A 21,292-nucleotide genomic window follows, 5' to 3' on the forward strand; every position below is an offset into this window, starting at 1 on the left:
CTGCTACCTCCTGGGGCTTCATTGAGAATGAAATGAGGTAAACTGTAACAAATACTTAAGATTAGTGCCTAGCTCATAAGAGGTACATACTATTAGTTATATTAATATTTAAATAACTTATAAGAAATGATTTTTTAAATATTTTGAGATATTTAAAACATAGAAATTTACAAAGACTAATAGAAAAAATACAGATACTCTACAATTCAGACAATAACTGTTCCTTTATGGTCATACTTTCTTCCAGCTATTCTTAAATAAAACATTATAGATAGAAAGTCCCAGTCATTGACCCAGTTTCCTCTACAGAGGCATCCACTATCATCAGTTTTGTATCTACCCTTCTAGTTCATTAGTATATACTTATATGTTCTTTCTTAACCATTATATAATATCATTTTAAAAAATTGCCATTTTACAAGAGGTGGAGAGAAAGCCTTTACTAACAATGCTGGCTTGATTATAAATAAGTATTGTTCCTTAGTTATCAAATCAAAGGGTTATCTATCTACCTAGATATTATTGTATTTATCCATCACCACTGTAGAAGGTTGTTGCAGCCTCTGGAGTGATGAATTAGACAATCCTTCAATTCCAATAAGTGTCAAAGTTTTGATGTACAAAATCTTAAAGCTATTGTTGGGAACACAAATCACAACATAATTTAATTATGGCAAAGCATTCTTAGAGCAGAGGATTTGAGCCCTATTTTGTCCCCAATATACCTGGGAGATGCATTCCCTTTCAATGGGAGTCACAACGCTAGTACTTTTTACTAATTGCTAAGGAAAACATTCAAAAATATTAGTAAGGGGGACTCTGTCTTTGACTAATTTACATTATATAGTACATTCATCCAAGATATAAAACTACCACCAAATAATTAAAAGTATAAAATATCCTAAAAGATACAAAATCTTTTTGTTCTATGAGATTATAAGAGGCAGCTAAATAAAATACTCAATTAGGCTTCCTGGAAGTAGAGTTCTTTGTGAGAATAAAATGTGAATAAAAGGAAGAAAAGACTATTGAAAGAATGCTTAATATTAGTTCCACTGGCATTGAGTTCTGGGAATTGCTTTACTCCTTTTAAATTTTTATAAGAAAAAAAATTCCCAACATCAGAAAAGTCACCCAGTTCCAGGATTAAAATACACCTCAGTGATGCAAAATACCATTTTATCACAGAGGACTTGAATAGGTTGGCTAGAGGGGATATTGAGGTGATGGTGTACGCTGTTCATTATCATCTTGTCTGACATATATATGCCAGGGTCATGTTCCAGTAAATAAACTGGATGGAATCAGAAGTGTAGATATAAACAATGATAAAGTAATCTTCTTCCTAAGATCTTGCTTGATCACTTGTACCCTGTTGAATTTGGATATGACTCAATAGGTTTCCCATTATTGATGAGACAGTATTTAGAATGAGATTTCACCTAACACCAAGTCTGGTTCTCTGATCCAGATATCCAAGCCACTATTCTTATCATGGATTATGTATGACTAGGAAAATTTCCTAAATTCCCTATTTTTTAAAAAAAAAAGGGGGCGGGGGAAATGTTGAGTGTTCATTCTCTTGTATAATAATCAGCTTCTGAAAGTAATTTTTTATGCCTTGACAAATTAAAAAGAATGATGCAAATCACAGCCAGAAGCCTGAAAAGCTCCCAAATATTGTGCTCTTCAGACCAAATAATGACTTAATCAGTACCTATTGAAATTTTGGGTCAAGCATCCCACATATACAAGGAAGTTTTTATTCTACCATTTCACCAGTCATTCCATTTTGAGGGAGTACATCTATGCTGTTTACATACATTCATCTTTCTCCCAACAGGTAATATGTGGTCACAGGTGATGGAAAAGGACAATACAAGTTCTTTTGAAGGCTTCTTCTTGGTGGGCTTCTCTGACCGTCCCCATCTGGAGCTGATCCTCTTTGTGGTTGTCCTCACCTTTTATCTTCTGACTCTTCTTGGCAATATGACCATCATCTTGCTTTCAGCTCTGGATTCTCGATTACACACACCAATGTATTTCTTTTTGGCCAATCTCTCATTCCTGGACATGTGTTTCACCACAGGCACCATCCCTCAGATGCTCTACAACCTTTGGGGCCCTGACAAGACCATCAGCTATGTGGGTTGTGCCATCCAGCTCTACTTTGTCCTGGCCCTGGGAGGGGTGGAGTGTATACTCCTGGCTGTCATGGCATATGACCGTTATGCTGCAGTCTGCAAACCCCTGCACTACACTGTCATTATGCACCCACGTCTCTGTGGGCAGCTGGCTTCAGTGGCATGGTTGAGTGGCTTTGGCAATTCCCTCATAATGGCCCCCCAGACATTGATGCTACCCCGCTGTGGGCACAGACGGGTTGACCACTTTCTCTGTGAGATGCCAGCACTAATTGGTATGGCCTGTGTAGATACTATGACCCTTGAGGCTCTGGCTTTTGCCTTGGCAATCTTTATCATCCTGGCACCACTCATCCTCATCCTCATCTCTTACAGTTATATTGCACGGGCAGTGCTTAGCATAACGTCAGCTGCTGGGCGAAAGAAAGCCTTCAACACTTGCAGCTCCCATTTAGTTGTTGTGTCTCTCTTCTATGGTACAATCATATACATGTACCTCCAGCCAGCAAACACTTATTCTCAGGACCAGGGCAAGTTTCTTACTCTTTTCTACACAATTGTCACTCCCAGTGTTAACCCTCTAATCTATACACTAAGAAACAAAGATGTTAAAGAGGCTATGAAGAAGATGCTAGGGAAGGGGAGTACAGAAGTATAGGAAGGGGTGGTCAAATTTTGAAATTGTCTTTTGACCCATCTTTTATAGATGTTGTTATATTTAGCAAATAAGGAATGTTCTGGCATTACAGATTGAAGAGGCACTTAATGAGATGGGGAATTCAATGGTTTAGCTAGGTCTGGAAAGTGGAATATTCCTTCTAAGTTGACAATCACTGGTGTTCCTCTTAAGCCCCTCCAAGTCCAGCATTCTTCACCAGGAAGGCTTGAATCCAGGATGAAACAGAAATCTACACTTGTGAAATACCAGCCATGAATGTAGACCCCAGCCATTTTTGTTCCCATGCCAGTTTCTAACACAGTGATTTATACTTAGTAGGTCCTCAACAAATAAGAAAGAAAGATCTTAGAAATAGTGCAGAAGAAGCACTTATTTTTCCTAGAAAGTTCAAATGTGCTTTTATAGTGCCAAATGCTTGAATGAGAGCCAAAATAAATTGTTCAATTATCTAGCTTTAGTACCTCCAACACCATAATTCACTCATGCATTCTGCATAGTTTTAATCATTCATGTTATTGAGTTTAATGACATTTATATTTGACTTTCTGAGCCAATACAAAATGAAGAACAAAGGAGATATAGCAAGACCATGAGGGGTACTCACTTTATATAGAAGGAAGAATTTCTTGTTAATGCTCAGTCCTTTTTAATATTTGTTAATGACAAAAGAAGGCTAAGGGGTCTACTTGCTAAAATTTTTTAAATATTATTTAATCTCCATTTTTCCCATATGTTATCAGGATGACTTTGAATGGAGGCACAGAGAAATGAGATGAACTCTGGGAAACTGTTAAAATCTTTATGATTGGGTATTTTCTGGCTGCTCCTTTCTACACATTAACATTAAGCACAACAATACCTCACCAGTCATAATGGAAATTAACTTGGTTTATGTTAAATAAATGAATGTCCATGTTAAAGGCAAGCATGTTTCTTCAGAACTGACGTATCATATGGATGAATCCCATCTCATAATTTGAGAAAAGATATATTATGTTAGAATTTCTTCAAGTGAATGAGGATTCTAAAATTTGGAAGTATTGCCAGTGGCACCATGGGAAACTGGATAAAAAATAAATTTCACTATTTGTCATTTAAGCTCCTTCAAAACTTTTAAGAACTGTCAGGTTAATCTAGAGACCCCAGAAAATATATTCCATACCTAATAAATTTTCCTTAAAATGTATTATTGTCAGATACAATATGCATATTTTCCTATTTTGAGCATTAAATCTTGTATTTGTACAGGTAGATTAGATTACATCTTATTTAGATTGGTTAGGGCTTAAGAGAATAGGCTTCTAGTTTAGTTTTGATTATGAATGATATTCTGTCATTCCCACTGGAAGTCAGAAAAAAAAAGAATATATTTGATTCTTTCTACTCTATTACACAAGGTAAGGCATGATGTTTGGTCATGATGTTGTTTATTAAAGGAATTATTAATGTAGCCAATGTTCAGAATTTGGACATTCATGGCTTGGCATTTCCCATCTTTTCTACTAAAAAACAACTTATGGTGTGAGTCCTACTGGCATAAAAATATACTATACATATTGGGAAATAGGGCTAAGAGACATGAAAAGTTTCAGGAGTTTTGCAGGGCTTTGCCTTGAAGGAATCTTTGGGTATGTTAGTAAACAAAACAGAAGCTGCTTAGAAAGAAGAGGGGCATTCCATCAATTGGGACAACTGCAAAGCAGTGCTGATCTCAAAGCCTGCAAGCCAGCACCTGGAACTTGTGCAAGGCAGAGCTCAGCATGGGGCCCAAGGCTAAGAAACTGATCAAGGGATGTCAGCCCAGCAGACAACTTACAGCTGGAACTATCATAAACCTCAAGGCTATTCCTGTTTCACTCCCAACCACATAACTTGGTATATAGAGAAATAGATTAGCTTAGTATGCAGGTTCGATGTTCCTGTTTTATACATTTTTGTCTTTAACTTGTATGCTCAGCTAGGTCTATTCTTAACTTAGGGCTTAAAGTATTTATCTTGAAAAAATTTTGTAACCATTTACGTAAGGGATCCCTTGAAACCTTTGGGGACCCTTGAAACCTAAACGAATAATCTGTACACATAATTCTATGACCAAGGACAACTACTTGCTGAACCAACAAATACTGAAGTGGGACTTCACTCAGTGCCTCCTGGCTCATGGTAATGCTGGAGGACCCCTGACTTCCTCATAACTTTAAACTACACTTTGTCTCTGTCTCTATTATTTCCAAATCTCTTGTGACAATCTTGCCTGGGAGATCCATTTTGTTGGGAGAGTTGTGAACTCCCAGTATATACATTTCTAAATAAATAAAAATCCTTCAGAATCATTTTCTAGAGAACAAGATTATGATAATTTTTATATCATCTCTATACTGTTTAGACATACATTACTTTAGAATTAGGCCGGGCGCGGTGGCTCACGCCCGTAATCCTAGCACTCTGGGAGGCCGAGGCGGGCGGATTGCTCGAGGTTGGGAGTTCGAAACCATCCTGAGCGAGACCCTGTCTCTACTAAAAATAGAAAGAAATTAATTGACCAACTAAAAATGTATATACAAAAAATTAGCCGGGTATGGTGGCGCATGCCTGTAGTCCCAGCTACTTGGGAGGCTGAGGCAGCAGGATTGCTTGAGCCCAGGAGTTTGAGGTTGCTGTGAGCTACGCTGACGCCACGGCACTCACTCTAGCCTGGGCAATAAAGTGAGACTCTGTCTAAAAAAAAAAAAAAAAAAAAAAAAAGAATTAATATCTTAGAGTAGGGCAGAAGGTCAAGAAGGAGTGTAAATCTCTATAGCTACATTGATTTTGCAAACTCTCTGTGGAATTTCGGACTAATTTTCTTCAATATTTTACTTTTTCTCTACAAGCTTTATGTTTCATCACACTTACTGCTAAAAACCTTAGAACCAGTGTTATAGGTTATAGGGAATAATGAGTGTCAGGACTCAGGAGAAAAATGTCACTGCGTCCTTAATAACACAACCATGACCCAACATTACCTTTTACTTAGTTTATAGGGTAGTTTACAAAGTTTATGTAGTTTACTTACCTAAGTTAAAAATTAGGATGAATCAAATATATTCTAATTGTTCTGTTTTCTTATGAGAATCACAGAATACTGTCCATAATTTAAAAAATAGCAGAAATATTTCATTTTTATCCTCTATAGAGTCTTCCTTTTGCTAATCCATGACTCACCCTTATAAACTGATCTTTTACATAGAGCAGATAGAAGTTTGGGTAGAAGTGAGCATCAAGATTCTACCCACTGTGCACAATTGCACATCTCTTAGCCATGGTGCTTAAAATTCCTCCAAGAGAAATAATTATTACATATACACCAGTGTGTGTGTATGTGTCTGTGTTTCTACTCACTGTGAGCTATAAGAGGATAGCTTAATAGGTGCTTATTAGGCAGATTATCACATCATTTTACATCTTCTTGTCTTGATGGGTGGTATGATATGCCAGATATGCTGATATTAACCCTAATAGCACACCATGAATCCATTCTCATTCAGCTGTAGCCTTCTGTAGGAGTAAAGATTGGTTTAAAAACTCAAGATAACGTAAAAGTTTCATGCTGTTAACTGGAATCATGAATACACAATTTCCAGGAGAAAGATTTGCAAAGCCCCCTTCATGTGGTACATGCTTTCATAAGCCTTTCCTGGTTAATTCCACTCCTATCATCATAGTCTCCTACATCCAATAACAAGCAGTCCAGCCCAGCATCAGGAGAAGTCAATTTCTGAAGTTTGTCCTCAGGGATTTTCATTAGTTACCATATGGTCTTCCCCTACTCCTTGGTGTGCTACATATGCAGCCTCAGCCTATTAACACTCATAGAGTTCCTACCTGGAGCCAGGCATACACTGATCCTCAGTGAAACCATGCTGCTCAAGAAAGAAGAGCCAAGTGTTTAAGAACATGGACTTCCTTGCGTAAATGGAATTTCATCTCTAACTTGAATTTAACCTCTCTGTATCCCAGTTTCTTCACTTAAAATGTGAATGAAAATACTACCATTCCCAAAGGGCTATTTTGATGTTTAAATTAATTAATGCATGAAAGCATTTAGAAAAGTTCCTGGCATGTAGTAAGCACTATGTGTTTTTAATGTTGTTGTAATATGTAAAATATAGTAGAGATAAAGAAAGACCATTAGAAAAAATATCAGCCTGAAACAAGTTGATACTAAGCTCAGATAGAAAAAAAAAAAAAAATGAAAGAATACCTAAGAAAAGACTGAAAAGTAAAAACTCTGAAGAGCCACTGACCCTTCTAGACATTAATATCATAAAGTTCTATACTTAAACTAATGTGGTACTTGTACATGCATAGACCAATGGAATAGAATAGAAAGTCCACGATTAGACATATATATTTATATGATAATTCAGTTTCTTACAAAAATGACATCTCAAATTACTGGGTAAAAATTGAATTGTTTTTATTGGTACAGGAACATCTAGATCACCATTTGGAAAAAAAAGATAAAATTCAATTCTTACTTTACAACCAATATAAGAATAAACTCTAAATGTATTAGGGATCTAAATAAGAATGAAACCATACAAGTATCAGAAGGAAACAGGTGAATTCCTCTTGAATCTGTGTGGGAAAGGGTTTTCTAACTAAATCCAGAGGGAAAGCAAGGAATGATTGACGAATTTACCTACATATCTTTCCTTAAAATGTACTTTAAATGAGTACACTTTAAGTGTAGATATTAGTAGAGCAACATGAAGTTTATTTTCATTAACATTTACATTCTGTGCTTTTTGCCATTGCTTTGCATTCAAATATTGTGTCCTTATATTTATGGCTTCTTTTTTAAGCAGCTTATGGTTGGAATTTTTTTCCTCCAGTCTCATAATTTTAGACTTTTAGTTTATTTACTCTATTTACATTCTATGCAATTGCTGGTGAATTTGGACTTATAGCTACGATATTACTATTTATTTCTATTTGATTCACTTGCTTCATGTTCTGTCTTTTTTCTGTCTTTCTCCTGGATTGATCAATTGTTAAACATGACTTTCCCTATATTTACTAATTAGTTTTGCATTCTTTAACATTCTATTAGTAGTTATCCTGGATCTTATGTGTACATATTTGACCTATTATAAACTAATACAATTTATTACTTTCTCACAATGCTAAAATCATAGATAACTTTAATGCCAGTCACCTCATCCTGTTTACTGTATTATTTTTTATGCCTTTTTAGTCTATGTATTCTTTAAATGCTATAAGACATTACTGTTAATGTTTTGTATAATCAACATTTATTTATAATTACTCATACATTTACCTTTTCTTTTGTTTTTTATCTTCTTGCAGTTTTGAGTTTCACCTGGATTAAATTTACTTCTTTCTTAAGAACTCCTTTTAGTTCTTATTGTAGTTTCTCTCAACTGGCAATGGATTTTCACAGTTTTGGGTTTTTGTTTTTTCCTAAATATGTTTTTATTTTGGACTTTACTATTGCAGGTTAGGTTCCTTGCAAGCAGACTCTGAGTTGAAGATTGATATGTGGAATTTATTAGGGAGTACTCTTTGTAAAATCCTTGAGGAAGGAAAACAAGATTGGTCAAAGGAAGAAGTTGAGCCTTAATGAATTCCTGAAGAAGAACTCAGCAGTTCCCACAGGGAATTCTGAAGTTGAGGGAGTCCCTTCAAAATTGTTCCTATTTGAGGCAAGGGTCCCACGCTTTTATACCACCATTTTGATCAGTCATTGTCTGTGGTCTGCTCTCGAAGAAGGAATTACCTTGGGCAAATCATTTTTCTTTAGCTGAGGCAAGAAAGTTGTTGACAGCTGGGAAATACACAAAGTCTTTCTGGAAAGTATCCAGCCACTGTTAATATAATGAGAACATATTACGTGGCTGCATACTTTCCAGATAGACCTCATATCTTTTATTCCTGAACAAGGAATATTCCTAAACAAGGAATATTCCTGAACAAGGTAGCATATTACAGTGTCTATTACAGTCCACTCTTTGTGCTTGAATGCATTCATTTTTATGTATTCTTGGACTATTTCCTCTAAAATTCCATGGAGCTGCTCATCAGGAATAAAACTTAGAAGAAGGTCAGTGAGATGAACTACAGCTTCCATCTAGAGCTTCCAACTAGAGCTGGTTTAGAGACCGCACCTGATAGTCATCATAGCCTTTCTCTATTATCCATTCCAAACTTCCCTCTTCTTCAGCTGATCTTGGTGACTTAAACTGGTGGTGTGACTCATACCTTGATTCTTGATAGGATTTAGCCTCTAGTCACTGTGCTCCTTTAAAACTAGCCTTGCTTCATTTGTACATTTACTGTCAAAATTGGGCAAAGATTTGCCTAGAGGTGCCAAAAATACTACTTTCTGTCTCCATTATGGAATAGTATCTCCACCTACCTACCCCTGATGATGAGGGTGAATTGTCCCTGCCAAAGTGATGACTCCACTTCTTGCCTGCTGGTCCCTTCACACAAGAAGCCTCATCAGTTAGATTCTTGCTGTGATCTTGGTAAAAGTTTCCTCTCTTTCAGAACCAGAACCTCTAAACCCACAAAATCCAGAATTGTTGGGAATGAAAACACAAATTCCTCAAGTGGATCACTGAATGTGATATCAAGTACAGCCATTCCTGCTTCCACTCCTTGGTTCCCAGGCCAATGTAGTCTATACACTAGAAACAAAGCACCATATAAAGCTATTTGATGTAAAATGTATGTAGTCCCAGCTACTGGGGAGGCTGAGATGGGAGAATAGCTTGAGCCCAGGAGTTTTGGGGCTGTAGTGCGCTATGCCGATCAGGTGTCTGCACTAAGTTCAGCATCAATATGGTGACCTCTTGGGAGCGGGGGACCACCAGGTTGCCTAAGGAGGGGTGAACCGGCCCAGGTCAGAAACGGAGCAGGTCAAAGCTCCTGTGCTGATCAGTGGTGGGATTGCGTCTGTAAATGGCCACTGCACTCCAGCCTGAGCAACATAGTGATATCCCGTTTCAAAAAAAATAATAATGTATACTACATCCTGGAGCACACAGCTCCCATCTTTGTATAGTACTTTCTCCAAAGTCTTTAAAAGGACATTCCATTGTTCTTTCAGGATAGCAGCTTCTGTGTGGTGCAGTACAACCAATACAACCAATAGAACCATGATCATTAACCCACTGCCAAACTTTCTTCACTAGAAAGTTGTTCCATTAGTCTGACATCATTTTATGTCAGAATCTCTTGCTAGTGAGATAGTGAAGAAGGCTGAAGCCCTGTAGGCAAGAAAGATAGACTCATACCCAATATATTACTGTTTATTCTTTTCAAAATAAATTGCTGTCTCTCCTGGTTTAGAAAGAGTCTAGGGTGGTAAATTTGTCTCCAAATTGTTAACCAACCTACTAGGTGAGTTTTGATAAGTGCAAATGATGCTCTTCGGTCCACACATTGTCACCATCTCTTTTACTAGGATACTGCATTTACAAGTCCATTGTGCCTTGGGATGATTAATGACAGAGGCAGGCTGATGCTAACTCTCTTAGGAAACTTCCTGGGTATTTAGTGCATCTTCCGCGATGGATGTTCTCTAGTGGGCATTAAGATGCAATGCAAAGTTCTTCACATTTATGCTCATTTTGCATGTGGCCATTTACATGCCTTGACTGTAGACAACTTGGTCTCAGATTCTTGTTGCTTAATTAATCAGTTAGGCCATTTTCTACCTTTCATTACATTCTTTCTTGAGCCACTTCTCTTTTCACAAAAAAATAATGGCCAAGTGCACTTCCCAGATTTCTGACCATTGGGAAGATTTTCCCTTACCACTATCTTTAGAAAGACTCATAAGTGGAATTGTAGTGTGATGGCAATCCATTTTCAGCTCACATTGACAAATTGAGCTGACCTACCCACTAGCTAAGCATGAGCTTTCTTCTCTACTGCTAACTGTTTATTACCCAACCCCAATCTCTGCCACAGGCATACACAGGAGTGGACTAAAGGAGAAGCTCCAATGCAAAAATGATGACATGAGGGACCAGGCTACCTGCTCATGCAGTATACTTATGACTGAGAGCCCTGCTTGTGTCTAGTCCAGAATATGTCATTTCCATCTAACATCACATTGCTCATGGGCCCACACAAACTATGATTTGATTGATCGCTGGACAGAATCCAGCTCATGATGGGCAGTTCTGGCTTAATGGTTACCTGATGTCACATGGCCAGCCTCTCTGTCTATGCCAGTGCCTTATAGCATGCCATGGGCTGGTTTTACAAACATGTATAGTTCTCTATTTCAGATGGTTATAATTACTGTCCTTTTTTGAAGGAGATTTCATTTTTGCTTTCATTTACTTAATATACCATTTATACCAAGTGATCCTACTATTCATGGCTTTCCGATCATCAGTTTTAGGAGTTTCTGTCTGGAGAGTTCTTTACAATTTTAGTAGAATTTCAGCATTTCCCCACACCACTCTCATTTTCTCTTAACATCAGCCATCATCTCCAGTCTTTTCTGTTGTTATAGATTTCTTTTCCAGCAAACATAACTGGCTAACTTGCCTTATTTGCCATAGAATTTGCTTCTAATTTTCAGTAAATTTCTCAAAAAATGATAATTTTATATAAAATATGATTTTCTTTCTCATTACTTTTTCATTCCACAGAGCATTCATGATTTATATTTTAATGCATGGAAGAGCTTCTTTCTACTCAATAATTTCAGCTGAAAATTTAGTGCAAAGAATAATATAAAACATATTCCAACACAATGCAGACATCAGAATGAGATAAATACATTGCTAAGGATTTCTTGAGCTTGCCCTCTAAAGCTTTCACAAACTATAATATTACTTCTAGGCCATTAAAATCTATAAGGTTCTCAATCTCATACCACTTCCAAATTTTCCTGTGCATTTGTATCTAGCCTCCATTCTTGAATCCCTACTTTTTGGGGACCTAGCTAGACTCTATCATGAATGCTACTTATATTCAACATACTGGAATAAGATACCAAGATTACATATATGCCAAAATTTTTCCTAAACCATGCCCACTCCAATTCCTGGGGCAGTAATTAAGATTTGTATGCATCATAATATCAGTTCATGGGAACTCATGTAATCTAAGAATATTCTAAGTTTTATCTGAGCCTCTACATGCTGAACATGACCTTCCCATCATAAAAGAGGAAATAAGAGCTAAGAAAGAGGCTTGAGTATACTACCTCCATTTACACTTCAAATCAGCTCTTGCCATCAACATACATGTTCTCAGCCACCATTAAACTGAACACATATACAGATGTGAGGCACAGTGGCTCACTCTGTAATCCTAGCACTTTGGGAGGCCAAGGTAGGAGTATCCTTTGAGGCCAGAAGTTTAAGACCAGCCTGGGCAACAGAGTGAGACACTGTCTTTAGAAAAAGAAAAAAGAAAAAAAAAATTGAACACAAATACTCATGCACATTTTTGCAGTAGCCCAAGACCCTCCCTTATTTTTCTCTAATATGCTATTTTTTTAATTCGATATCCACCTGGCAGTGAGTTTTGACTCTGTCATCTCTAAGCTTGAGATTGCCTTTGACTGTAGACCTTCAGATTTTTACTTAATCTCTCAGGTATTTGATACTTCGTGTTCCCTAATGTACTATTATTGGTTTGTCTTTCTCAATGCTCAGTTCTCCCTTACATGGGAAATTCTTCCTGAAACTTAACCCTGGGATTCAACCCCCAAGGATAATCAATAAAACATTATTATGGCCAAGCCTATTCCATTCTGATATAAGGAGAGGTAATTGATTAGATGGTCAGAAATTAATACATTAAATTATAATTATATTTTTCAGATCTTTCCGTACCAAATAAGAGCAAGTTATGCCAATAAGTAGTCCTCTGGGAATGAGGATAAGGACCAGTGCAGGCAGGGTGTTATTTGACAAGAATTGTCTTTAAGCATTAGTCAAAGAGGAAACATTAAAGTTAAATGAAACAGAGTATAGATTTCATAGTGTTTGTCAGTTTCCTAACAAATTTCTATTAATTTAGGAAAGTTTGTTTAACCTCCTAAACCTCCTTCACATTAACAGAATGAACACAAAAGCATAGCAATTTTATAGGGCATGGTGAGGATAGTAAACATCACTATTATTACTATTAATAAACTCTACAAATTTTTTCCATTTCCAGGCCTTTGATAAAAGGGTATTATTTCTTAATTTTTCACTTTAAGGACTACTGAAATTCTTTAGTTTATTTACCTTGGTCTAGTCTGCAAACTTAAGATTTGTCTTTGTTAATATTTTCTTATTTGTTTAGCCGTCTATTTTTTTAAAATACTATTTCCTTAATTTAAATGACCTATTATAAGAACTTGTGAGAAAAAAAGGAAATCCAACATTATGAGATTATTTTTCCCCTGACTAATCCCACTTTCATACTCACTCTTACTCTCAGAGCTAAGCACTCTAGTTTGGGGTGGTTTGAAATATACATTGTTTTTGGTGGAGTAAATCTTAATTTCTTTCTTCCTATTTTACTTGATGCCTCTTCCTTCTTTCACAGATGTCAGCCTCTGCCCCCTTCAGATATTGCCCATGTTAAATATCTAATAAGCATTCTTGTCCAGGTGTGGTGGCTCATGCCTATAATCCTAGCACTCTGGGAGGCTGAGGCAGGAGGATTGCTTGAGGTCAGGAGTTTGAGACCAGCCTAAGCAAGAGCGAGACCCCTTCTTTACTAAAAGAATAGAAAGAAATTAGCTGGATATATATATATATAATTAGCCAGGCATGGTGGTGTGTGCCTATAGTCCCAGCAACTCGGGAGGCTGAGGTAGAAGGATTGCTTGAGCCCAGTAGTTTGAGGTTGCTGTGAGCTAGGCTGATGCCACAGCACTCTAGCCCAGGCAACAGAGTGAGACTCTGTCTCAAAAAAAAAAAAAAAAAATCTAATAAGCATTCTTTATTTTTCTTCACTGTCATGTAATCCCATATAGATATATAATACATAAAATTATATTTAGAGCACGTTAGTCATTGTTCTGTGTAATTAAGATCATGTTATATATTATTTTGTGCATCTTTATTTTCTCACTCAGCAATATCACAGGTAAATACTTTTGGCTGAGATTACTAAATCAACTTCCTATTAAGAAACTATATTTTTTTCTCCATCTTTGGCTACTAACATTGTTACAATAAAAATTCTCATTCCTGTGTTTTTATGTACTGGTAATTTATTCCATATGGCAAATTTCCATGAATGTCATTGCTAGGTGGACGAATATAAATTTTTCAAGATTAACTCTTATATTTCTAAAAAGCCAATGACACTTTGAATTTCTACTCATATTTTATGAGTAGTCTTTTCCTTTCAGCAACATTAGGAATAGGAGTTACTGCTATTTACATTTTTTTTTGCTCTGCTAAGAGGCTTATCAACATTACTTCAGTATATTTCTTTGAGTATTTGGGAATTTAAAATCTTCTCATATAGATTTACTATTGTGAATCCAGAGTATATAGTATGTTCATATTATTTGGCATTTTAAAAATTGTGTTATTTTTATTTTTCTTGGACTTTGTAAAATCTCCATTTATATTATAGATATTGTTTTTCATAAATATAAACATATTTTTCCATATCTACTCATCTGAAAAGTTGATACAACTACATATTAGAACATATGCAAAGAAATCCTGGATAGAAGAAATTATAGAAAATATGAATCTATTTTAGATCTTGCAAAAACCTCTAGGAAACTACATTGAACTGAGGGACAGCTTTTGAACTAAGCCTAGAAAGGCAAAATCTATGAAAGAAAAGAGAACTATATGACTAAGAAAGAAAACTGCTTTATGTAAACAGAAGCAATAAAAATATTTCTATGTCAAACTAAATGAGAATCTATTTATTGTATGGATATTGACCTCAGATAGGGTTTCAGAGCAAATAGACAATTTTCTTTTCTGTGGCTTCACAAAACTTGCTTAGTAGCTTACAAAAGGAAATTGATGGCACAAAATTCAAACTTTATTTGATAAGGTATTTTAGTCCTTATTGTCATTCTCTTTTGTCTTGGAAAAAAGTTAAGGAGATAGTCCCCAGAGAAAAGGTATTATAGAGCAAATCTAAACTAAAAATGAAATGTCATTTCACAGACATCTCCTCCTCTCTTCCCATTGGACATCATAGTTAATGAATGTAAATCACATGAGGATTGTTACCTTCCCCTGTAAGTTAGAGCACACACCAACATTAATAAAGCTCCCTATCCTTCTCATTTATTTTGCAAACCTGGTGAGGAGAATTCTGGAAGGAGAAATAAACACCTTAAAACTTTGTAATGTGATGCCAGAAAAACACATCTGGTCATCTGCAATACTTTATTCCTATTCTCATACTTTCTGAGTTAATCCTAAATGGAGATCTCATGATTTGCCCCCTAAAGGGTAGAACAAGGGAAAATTAAACAAACTTCATCATATCAGTTTTACAATTAAATAGCTTGGGAAAAGGTTGTTGAATCTGTATGCTTCCAATTCATCTTATTTGAATTCAAAGCTTCTTGGGCAAACACACACAGACACACAATCATCCTATCTCTAATGCTTAAACTAGAGGTATGTAGAACACTTGTTTGAAAATTATACAAAACGTACTGAATTTTGGATGTTTTGAGCACCAATGGACTGTTTATCATTTTATTACTTAGAAAATTTTGACTCAGCCTCTTAATTCCATTTACTTGTTTTAAAGTGTTATTTCATACTTTTGTTATCTCTACTGGAAATGAAAACTTTAGAGCAGAGCAGTCTTGGGTTCTAATCTTCTGTATACTATACTAACTTGTGAAAATAGTTTCTCTGAACCTCTAAATTCAGATTTCTGCCTGCAAAATTAATCTTTCATTAAATGGGAAAAAATATTGACAAACTTTTCTGCCAATTCTAAGCCATATTGCAATATTGTGTAAAAAAAATTTACTCCTTTTATTTATCTATATACTGTAGCAGGAAGGTAGGAGTTCAGTGTAGTATTTAATAGCTTTCCATGCCTTTGCAGAGGCATAGAAGCACATGAAATCTTAGATGCAAATAATTTTTATATTGAATGAAAAACAGAAAACTCCAGTGTTACTGAAGATTAAACTGCATTCCAAAGCCATTGAGTAACTTGCTTAGTTGTGCAGTGACTTAGTGGCAGGATCTGAACTATAACTCTTGTCATCTTTCTTATCTCAATGCTCTTTCCACACTAACAGTTTAAAATGAAGTTTCCAAGACTTCATTGAGCCTCATCATTCTGGATCCTCAAGTCTCAGCCATGGAGTGAAAAAATCCAGTATGCAGCTAATGGCTGCAATGCCAACCAATACACACAGGTGATGATCATTTGTTTTGACATAGGCAATATAAATTAAAATATCCTGAGTTATGTATAAATAAAAGTTCTGAAAATCCAAACAGCCCCTTTCAACTGCTACTTTTTAAAAAAATATTCACTTTTCCTTACCTGCTGTTGTAATCCAGTTGCTATGATCCTGTCTGATCTCTTTTGTCTCACATTGTTAAAGTATTTTCCTATGTTGACCAAGGGAAAGCTTGTTACTCAAAATAAGAATAACATCCTCTGAAGATGCTGCTCACAGAATTCTACCCAGGAGCAGAGGAATAGATTGGGTGGCCTTTTGAGGTCTCAGCCACAATTGGGAACCATCAGCATAGGTGTAATCAGGTAAATAACCAGTTAGCCTGTCTGCTAGGATTTCAGAGATACAAAATTTCCTAGTCTGTTTCAGTTGTTAATAATTCCTTCCAACTGAATGTTAGTCATAACAATTCAGATTACTTGAACTTTTTGAATATAAAATAATACATCAACTTTTTAATCAAAAGATCTCCTTTTTCAAGTGGACATATATTGAAGTTACTGGGGAAAATTTGCCTCAAAAGTGAGCAAAGTAGAATATGAGAATTAGATCCACCCAGTGTATTTGTTTTCTGCATTGCCCTCTGGCCCATCATTGTTATCTCCTCCTGCCTCCACCAGTGTTGATATTTTATTTTCCCTTCTTTGTGTCCTTACTGCTGTGGAGGGACATTATCTATGAGAGTACACACCAACCAATGCATTGTATTAATAATAACTAAAGTACATTTATTACTTTTGTAATTACCGAACCTCAGTGAGAAAGGGCAAGAAGTTAACTGAATTCCTCCCTTCTGTAATCTTCATTATCGAGGGCTTCCTGGAGAGTCAGTCTTTTGGCTGAATTCTAGGAGAGAAAATACCAGATCTAGGACTATCAGGAAAGGCCATTGGGCTAGGTTAGAGGAGAAAGCACAGGCAATGTCCTCAATGATAAGCTATATCCTGAACAATATTATAGTTAGGGAGACCTTAGAACTTACCATGCAAACAAGAACATTTCTGAGGATGGAGGGTTCTATCAGTAATTATGTCAGGACAGTAGGAGTAAACTCAGCAGTCCTGAGCAAACTGACACATACATTTTCCCTAATTATATGCACTTGAGGGCATTCTCCAACATTTATTAACTTAAGAAAATTGTGAACTTGAACTTGTGAAATCTCTCTTTACTGCTTCCACTTTTTTTGCTTTTCAGAATCCCTATAAGTGACCTTACTTTTGTCAATTAAGATTTTTTTAATAGTATTAAAGTCTAAAGCAATGCTTGTCTTTACAGTAAAATGCAGAGTATGAATAAGTGAGTAGGGCACTTAAAGTTATTATATAATACATAATAAATGTTATTACAATAAAAATATTATATTTGTTTGTTAAAAATTAGAAAGAGCAGTGGTAAAGTTAAATATTAAAATCTGCTGTTTTCCATAACTTAAGTTTCTGAAAACAGTACTTGAGCTTGTCTTATATAGTCTATACCAGGGGTCCTCAAACTTTTTAAACAGGGGGCCAGTTTTCTGTTGTGTAAACAGACTCATTGAACAAGTTCCCAGAACTGGTCCTCCAGTTCACCAAAAACTGTGTAATCACATCTAAAACAATCTACTTGTTTTGTATTAGGACTGCATCAAATTAACAGGTTAATATGGCAAGAATTAGAATCTTTACAATATTGAATCTTTCAATTCTAAAACACAGTGTATCTCATTCTAGTAAATCTTTTTATTTTCATCAATAAAGTTTTGTTCTTTTCTTCAAAAAAAATTAAAATCTGATTTACTCTCTCTCTCCCCAGAGATAACAACTTTTAATGCTTCTGCATACTTTCTGGTAATTTTATACATATGTAATAGTGATACATATTATATTTATTCCCTTATGTAAACACACAGAATGATGCTACATGTATGCTCAGAAAGTTGTTTATTTCCTTTAAGATTTGAGTATTTTTGCACATTTATAACTGTATCTGAATTTGTGTCTATATCACATACCTCATTTTATTGACAGCTGCGTAGCAAAGGGAATTTTTTGAAAGACTGTAAAAGCCTTCCCTGCCACTCTGTACATAGAGCTGTAGAATAAGAGAACAAAATTTAAATATATATTGGATAGCAATCCAAATTTTATGTTCCTATCATTAAAGTCACATTTTTACACCAACAAAATAATAATAAAATAATAGAGTGTAGTGTCAGTAAAGTAGATGACTTTGGGATGGATAAAATTTCAACTGGTTGGCTTCGACTTGTGTTAGTACCTACAGCAAATTTAGGGCTTCAACAGCTTCTACCCCGAATGTCTCAGAATTCCTGCATCACATGAAACTTTCATTCACATTGCTGTGTGGCACTATGCCAGGCAAGTTACCTTAAAGATCACATACTTCACATTCAATACTTAGTATTAACTCTATGCTGAAGCTGATCATTTTAGAGTTGTATAAGGAATGGGAAGCTAAGTTTTCAATTCACAGAGCTGTTTTCCATTGGTAACCTTAGGACATTTAGAGTTGTGAAAATCATACATAATTCCTCTCTGAGTATCTCGGAGGCTTTGGATGATTATATAGATCCTTTTGTCCACACTTCACACCACTACACCAGGAAGGCATTATTATACTCCTTTTATCGATGAGGAGCCTGAAGCTCATAGAAAGCAAGAAACATTCCCAGGATGATATAACTAATGACTTAAGAGCAGGGGCTCAAATCTAGGTTTGTCTGCCTCCAAATCCATGCTACTAATGTCTTTTTATTCTGATTCTATGAGGTCCTAAAAGGCAAAAGACATTCTTCTTTGAAATGTGTCTGATAACTTTCTAGAATCTATCTACCTAGATTTTGGGGTGGTCTAAATAATCTAAATTGTTTCAGTTGACAAGGTAATCTCCTTGACATTGAGAAATTAGAATGAAAAAGTAATGTGATAGTGATTATGACTGACTCTTTCTGATAATAGCTATCTACATGGAAAATAGTGCCAAGATTAACCAAATGACAAAGAATCAAAGAACAAATTTTATGAAAGTTGTTTAAATAAAGAATTTGCTTTTTAAATTTTGGCTTTCATTTTTGAAGGGCTGATACAGATATAGAAAGATTAAATTTTAGAAATTCTTAGGTAATTATGAGCATTTTCAATTGCATTTTTTCATGTTATAAGCAATATCAGTTCTGTAAATGTCTTCAAACAGGTAAAATGATTGTAAATAATTAAAATAATTAACAAATATGTATTAATTGACTTCCTGAATTTTTATGTTTCAGGAAACCAAGAGTTGCAACATTAATCATGAAGTGGGTAAATGAGAGCATCATACAGGATTTCATTCTGCTAGGTTTCTCAGATCGACCATGGCTGGAATTTCCACTCTTTGTGCTCGTTTTGATTTCCTACATTGTGACCATCTTTGGCAATCTGACCATTATTCTGGTGTCACGCCTGGACTCCAAACTCCACACCCCCATGTATTTTTTTCTTACCAATCTGTCACTCCTAGATCTTTGCTACACCACATGTACAGTTCCACAGATGTTGGTAAATTTATGCAGCATCAGGAAAGTAATTAGTTACGGTGGCTGTGTGGCCCAGCTCTTCATGTTTCTCGCCTTAGGGGCTACTGAATGTGTTCTGCTGGCCGTCATGTCCTTTGATAGGTTTGTAGCTATTTGTCGGCCTCTCCATTACTCAGTGATCATGCACCGAAGGCTCTGCCTCCAATTGGCAGCTGCATGCTGGATTACTGGTTTCGGTGTCTCAGTGTGGTTGTCTGCCCTGACTCTCCAGCTGCCACTCTGTGGCCCCTATGAAGTAGATCATTTTCTCTGTGAAGTCCCTGCACTGCTCAAATTGTCCTGTGTTGATACAACAGCAAATGAGGCTGAACTATTCTTCGCCAGTGTGCTATTCCATCTCATACCCCTGACACTCATCCTTACATCATATGCTTTTATTGCTCGAGCAGTCTTGAGAATCCAATCTGCTGAAGGTCGACAGAAAGCCTTTGGGACATGTGGCTCCCATCTAATTGTGGTGTCGCTTTTTTATGGTACAGCTATCTCCATGTACCTGCAACCACCTTCTCCCAACTCCAAGGATGGGGGAAAGATGGTTTCCCTCTTCTATGGAATCATTGCACCCATGCTGAACCCCCTTACATATACACTTAGGAACAAAGAGGTAAAGCAAGCTTTTAAAAGGTTGCTTGCAAGAGTTTTCTTAATCAAAAAATAAGAAATATGCAAATGATAAGCTCTGTTAAAGATGTTATGTTTACTTAGTTTACTAATTTCTCTTCAAGTTACCCTATTCTTATCATTCCTACAGAGAACTATTTTTTTTTTTTTTTCTGAGAAGAGTGCTAGAGTGCCGTGGCATCATCATAACTCACTGCAACCTCAAACCCCTGGGCTCAAGCAATCCTCCTGCCTCAGCCTCCCGAGTAGCTGGGACTACAGGCGCATGCCACTATACCGGGTTAATTTTCTATTTTTTGTAGAGATGAGATCTTGCTCTTGCTCAGGGTCATCTTGAACTCCTGGCCTCAAGTGATCCTCCTGCCTCAGCCTCCCAAAGTGCTAGGATTACAGGCACGAGCCACCACACCCAGCCACAGAAAACTATTATGATAATCTCCCTCAAATAAAATTTTATTGACAGAGAGCTACATTTGTTTTCTGTTGTGTAAACAGACTCATTGAACAAGTTCCCAGAACTGGTCTTCCAGTTCACCAAAAACTGTGTAATCACATTTTCAAGGTTTGTCAAATTTTATACCAATGTTTGTAAAGTTCAGTTTAATTTAGACCTTACTGAAATTATGATATAATCCAGAAATTCTGTCTCCAGTAGTATCATACACAAACAAATATTGTTTTGCACAGTTAGAGAAGGTTGACTAAAACCCTGAAAACCAACTACTTTAAATTTAGATCTGAGGGTAACAATTCTAGTTTAAAATTTTCCATTCCCACATCAGCATAATAATAAAATCTATAATAATTTTTATTCTAGAATTGTAACCAGATAT

General features: G+C 36.0%; 2 protein-coding genes across 2 annotated transcripts; both read left to right on the forward strand.

Moving 5' to 3' along the window:
* Positions 1-1,848: 1,848 nt before the first annotated feature.
* LOC105858707 (putative olfactory receptor 2W6) lies at positions 1,849-2,802 on the forward strand. Its single transcript, XM_012742024.2, has one exon. It carries the CDS (start codon positions 1,849-1,851, stop codon positions 2,800-2,802), a length of 954 nt encoding a protein of 317 aa, XP_012597478.1.
* Positions 2,803-19,543: 16,741 nt separating this feature from the next.
* Positions 19,544-20,496, forward strand: LOC105858706 (olfactory receptor 2B6). The gene has a single exon (XM_012742018.3). The coding sequence runs from the start codon at positions 19,555-19,557 to the stop codon at positions 20,494-20,496; it is 942 nt and encodes a 313-aa protein (XP_012597472.2). The 5' UTR covers positions 19,544-19,554.
* Positions 20,497-21,292: the final 796 nt, after the last annotated feature.

Source organism: Microcebus murinus, chromosome 15 (genome assembly GCF_040939455.1).
Source record: "Microcebus murinus isolate Inina chromosome 15, M.murinus_Inina_mat1.0, whole genome shotgun sequence".
Classification (NCBI taxonomy): Eukaryota; Metazoa; Chordata; class Mammalia; order Primates; family Cheirogaleidae; genus Microcebus; species Microcebus murinus.

Excerpts from the sequence above, each read along its gene's own strand:
- LOC105858707 (XM_012742024.2), top strand. The coding sequence starts at position 1,849 with ATGTGGTCACAGGTGATGGAAAAGGACAATACAAGTTCTTTTGAAGGC.
- LOC105858706 (XM_012742018.3), top strand. The coding sequence starts at position 19,555 with ATGAAGTGGGTAAATGAGAGCATCATACAGGATTTCATTCTGCTAGGT.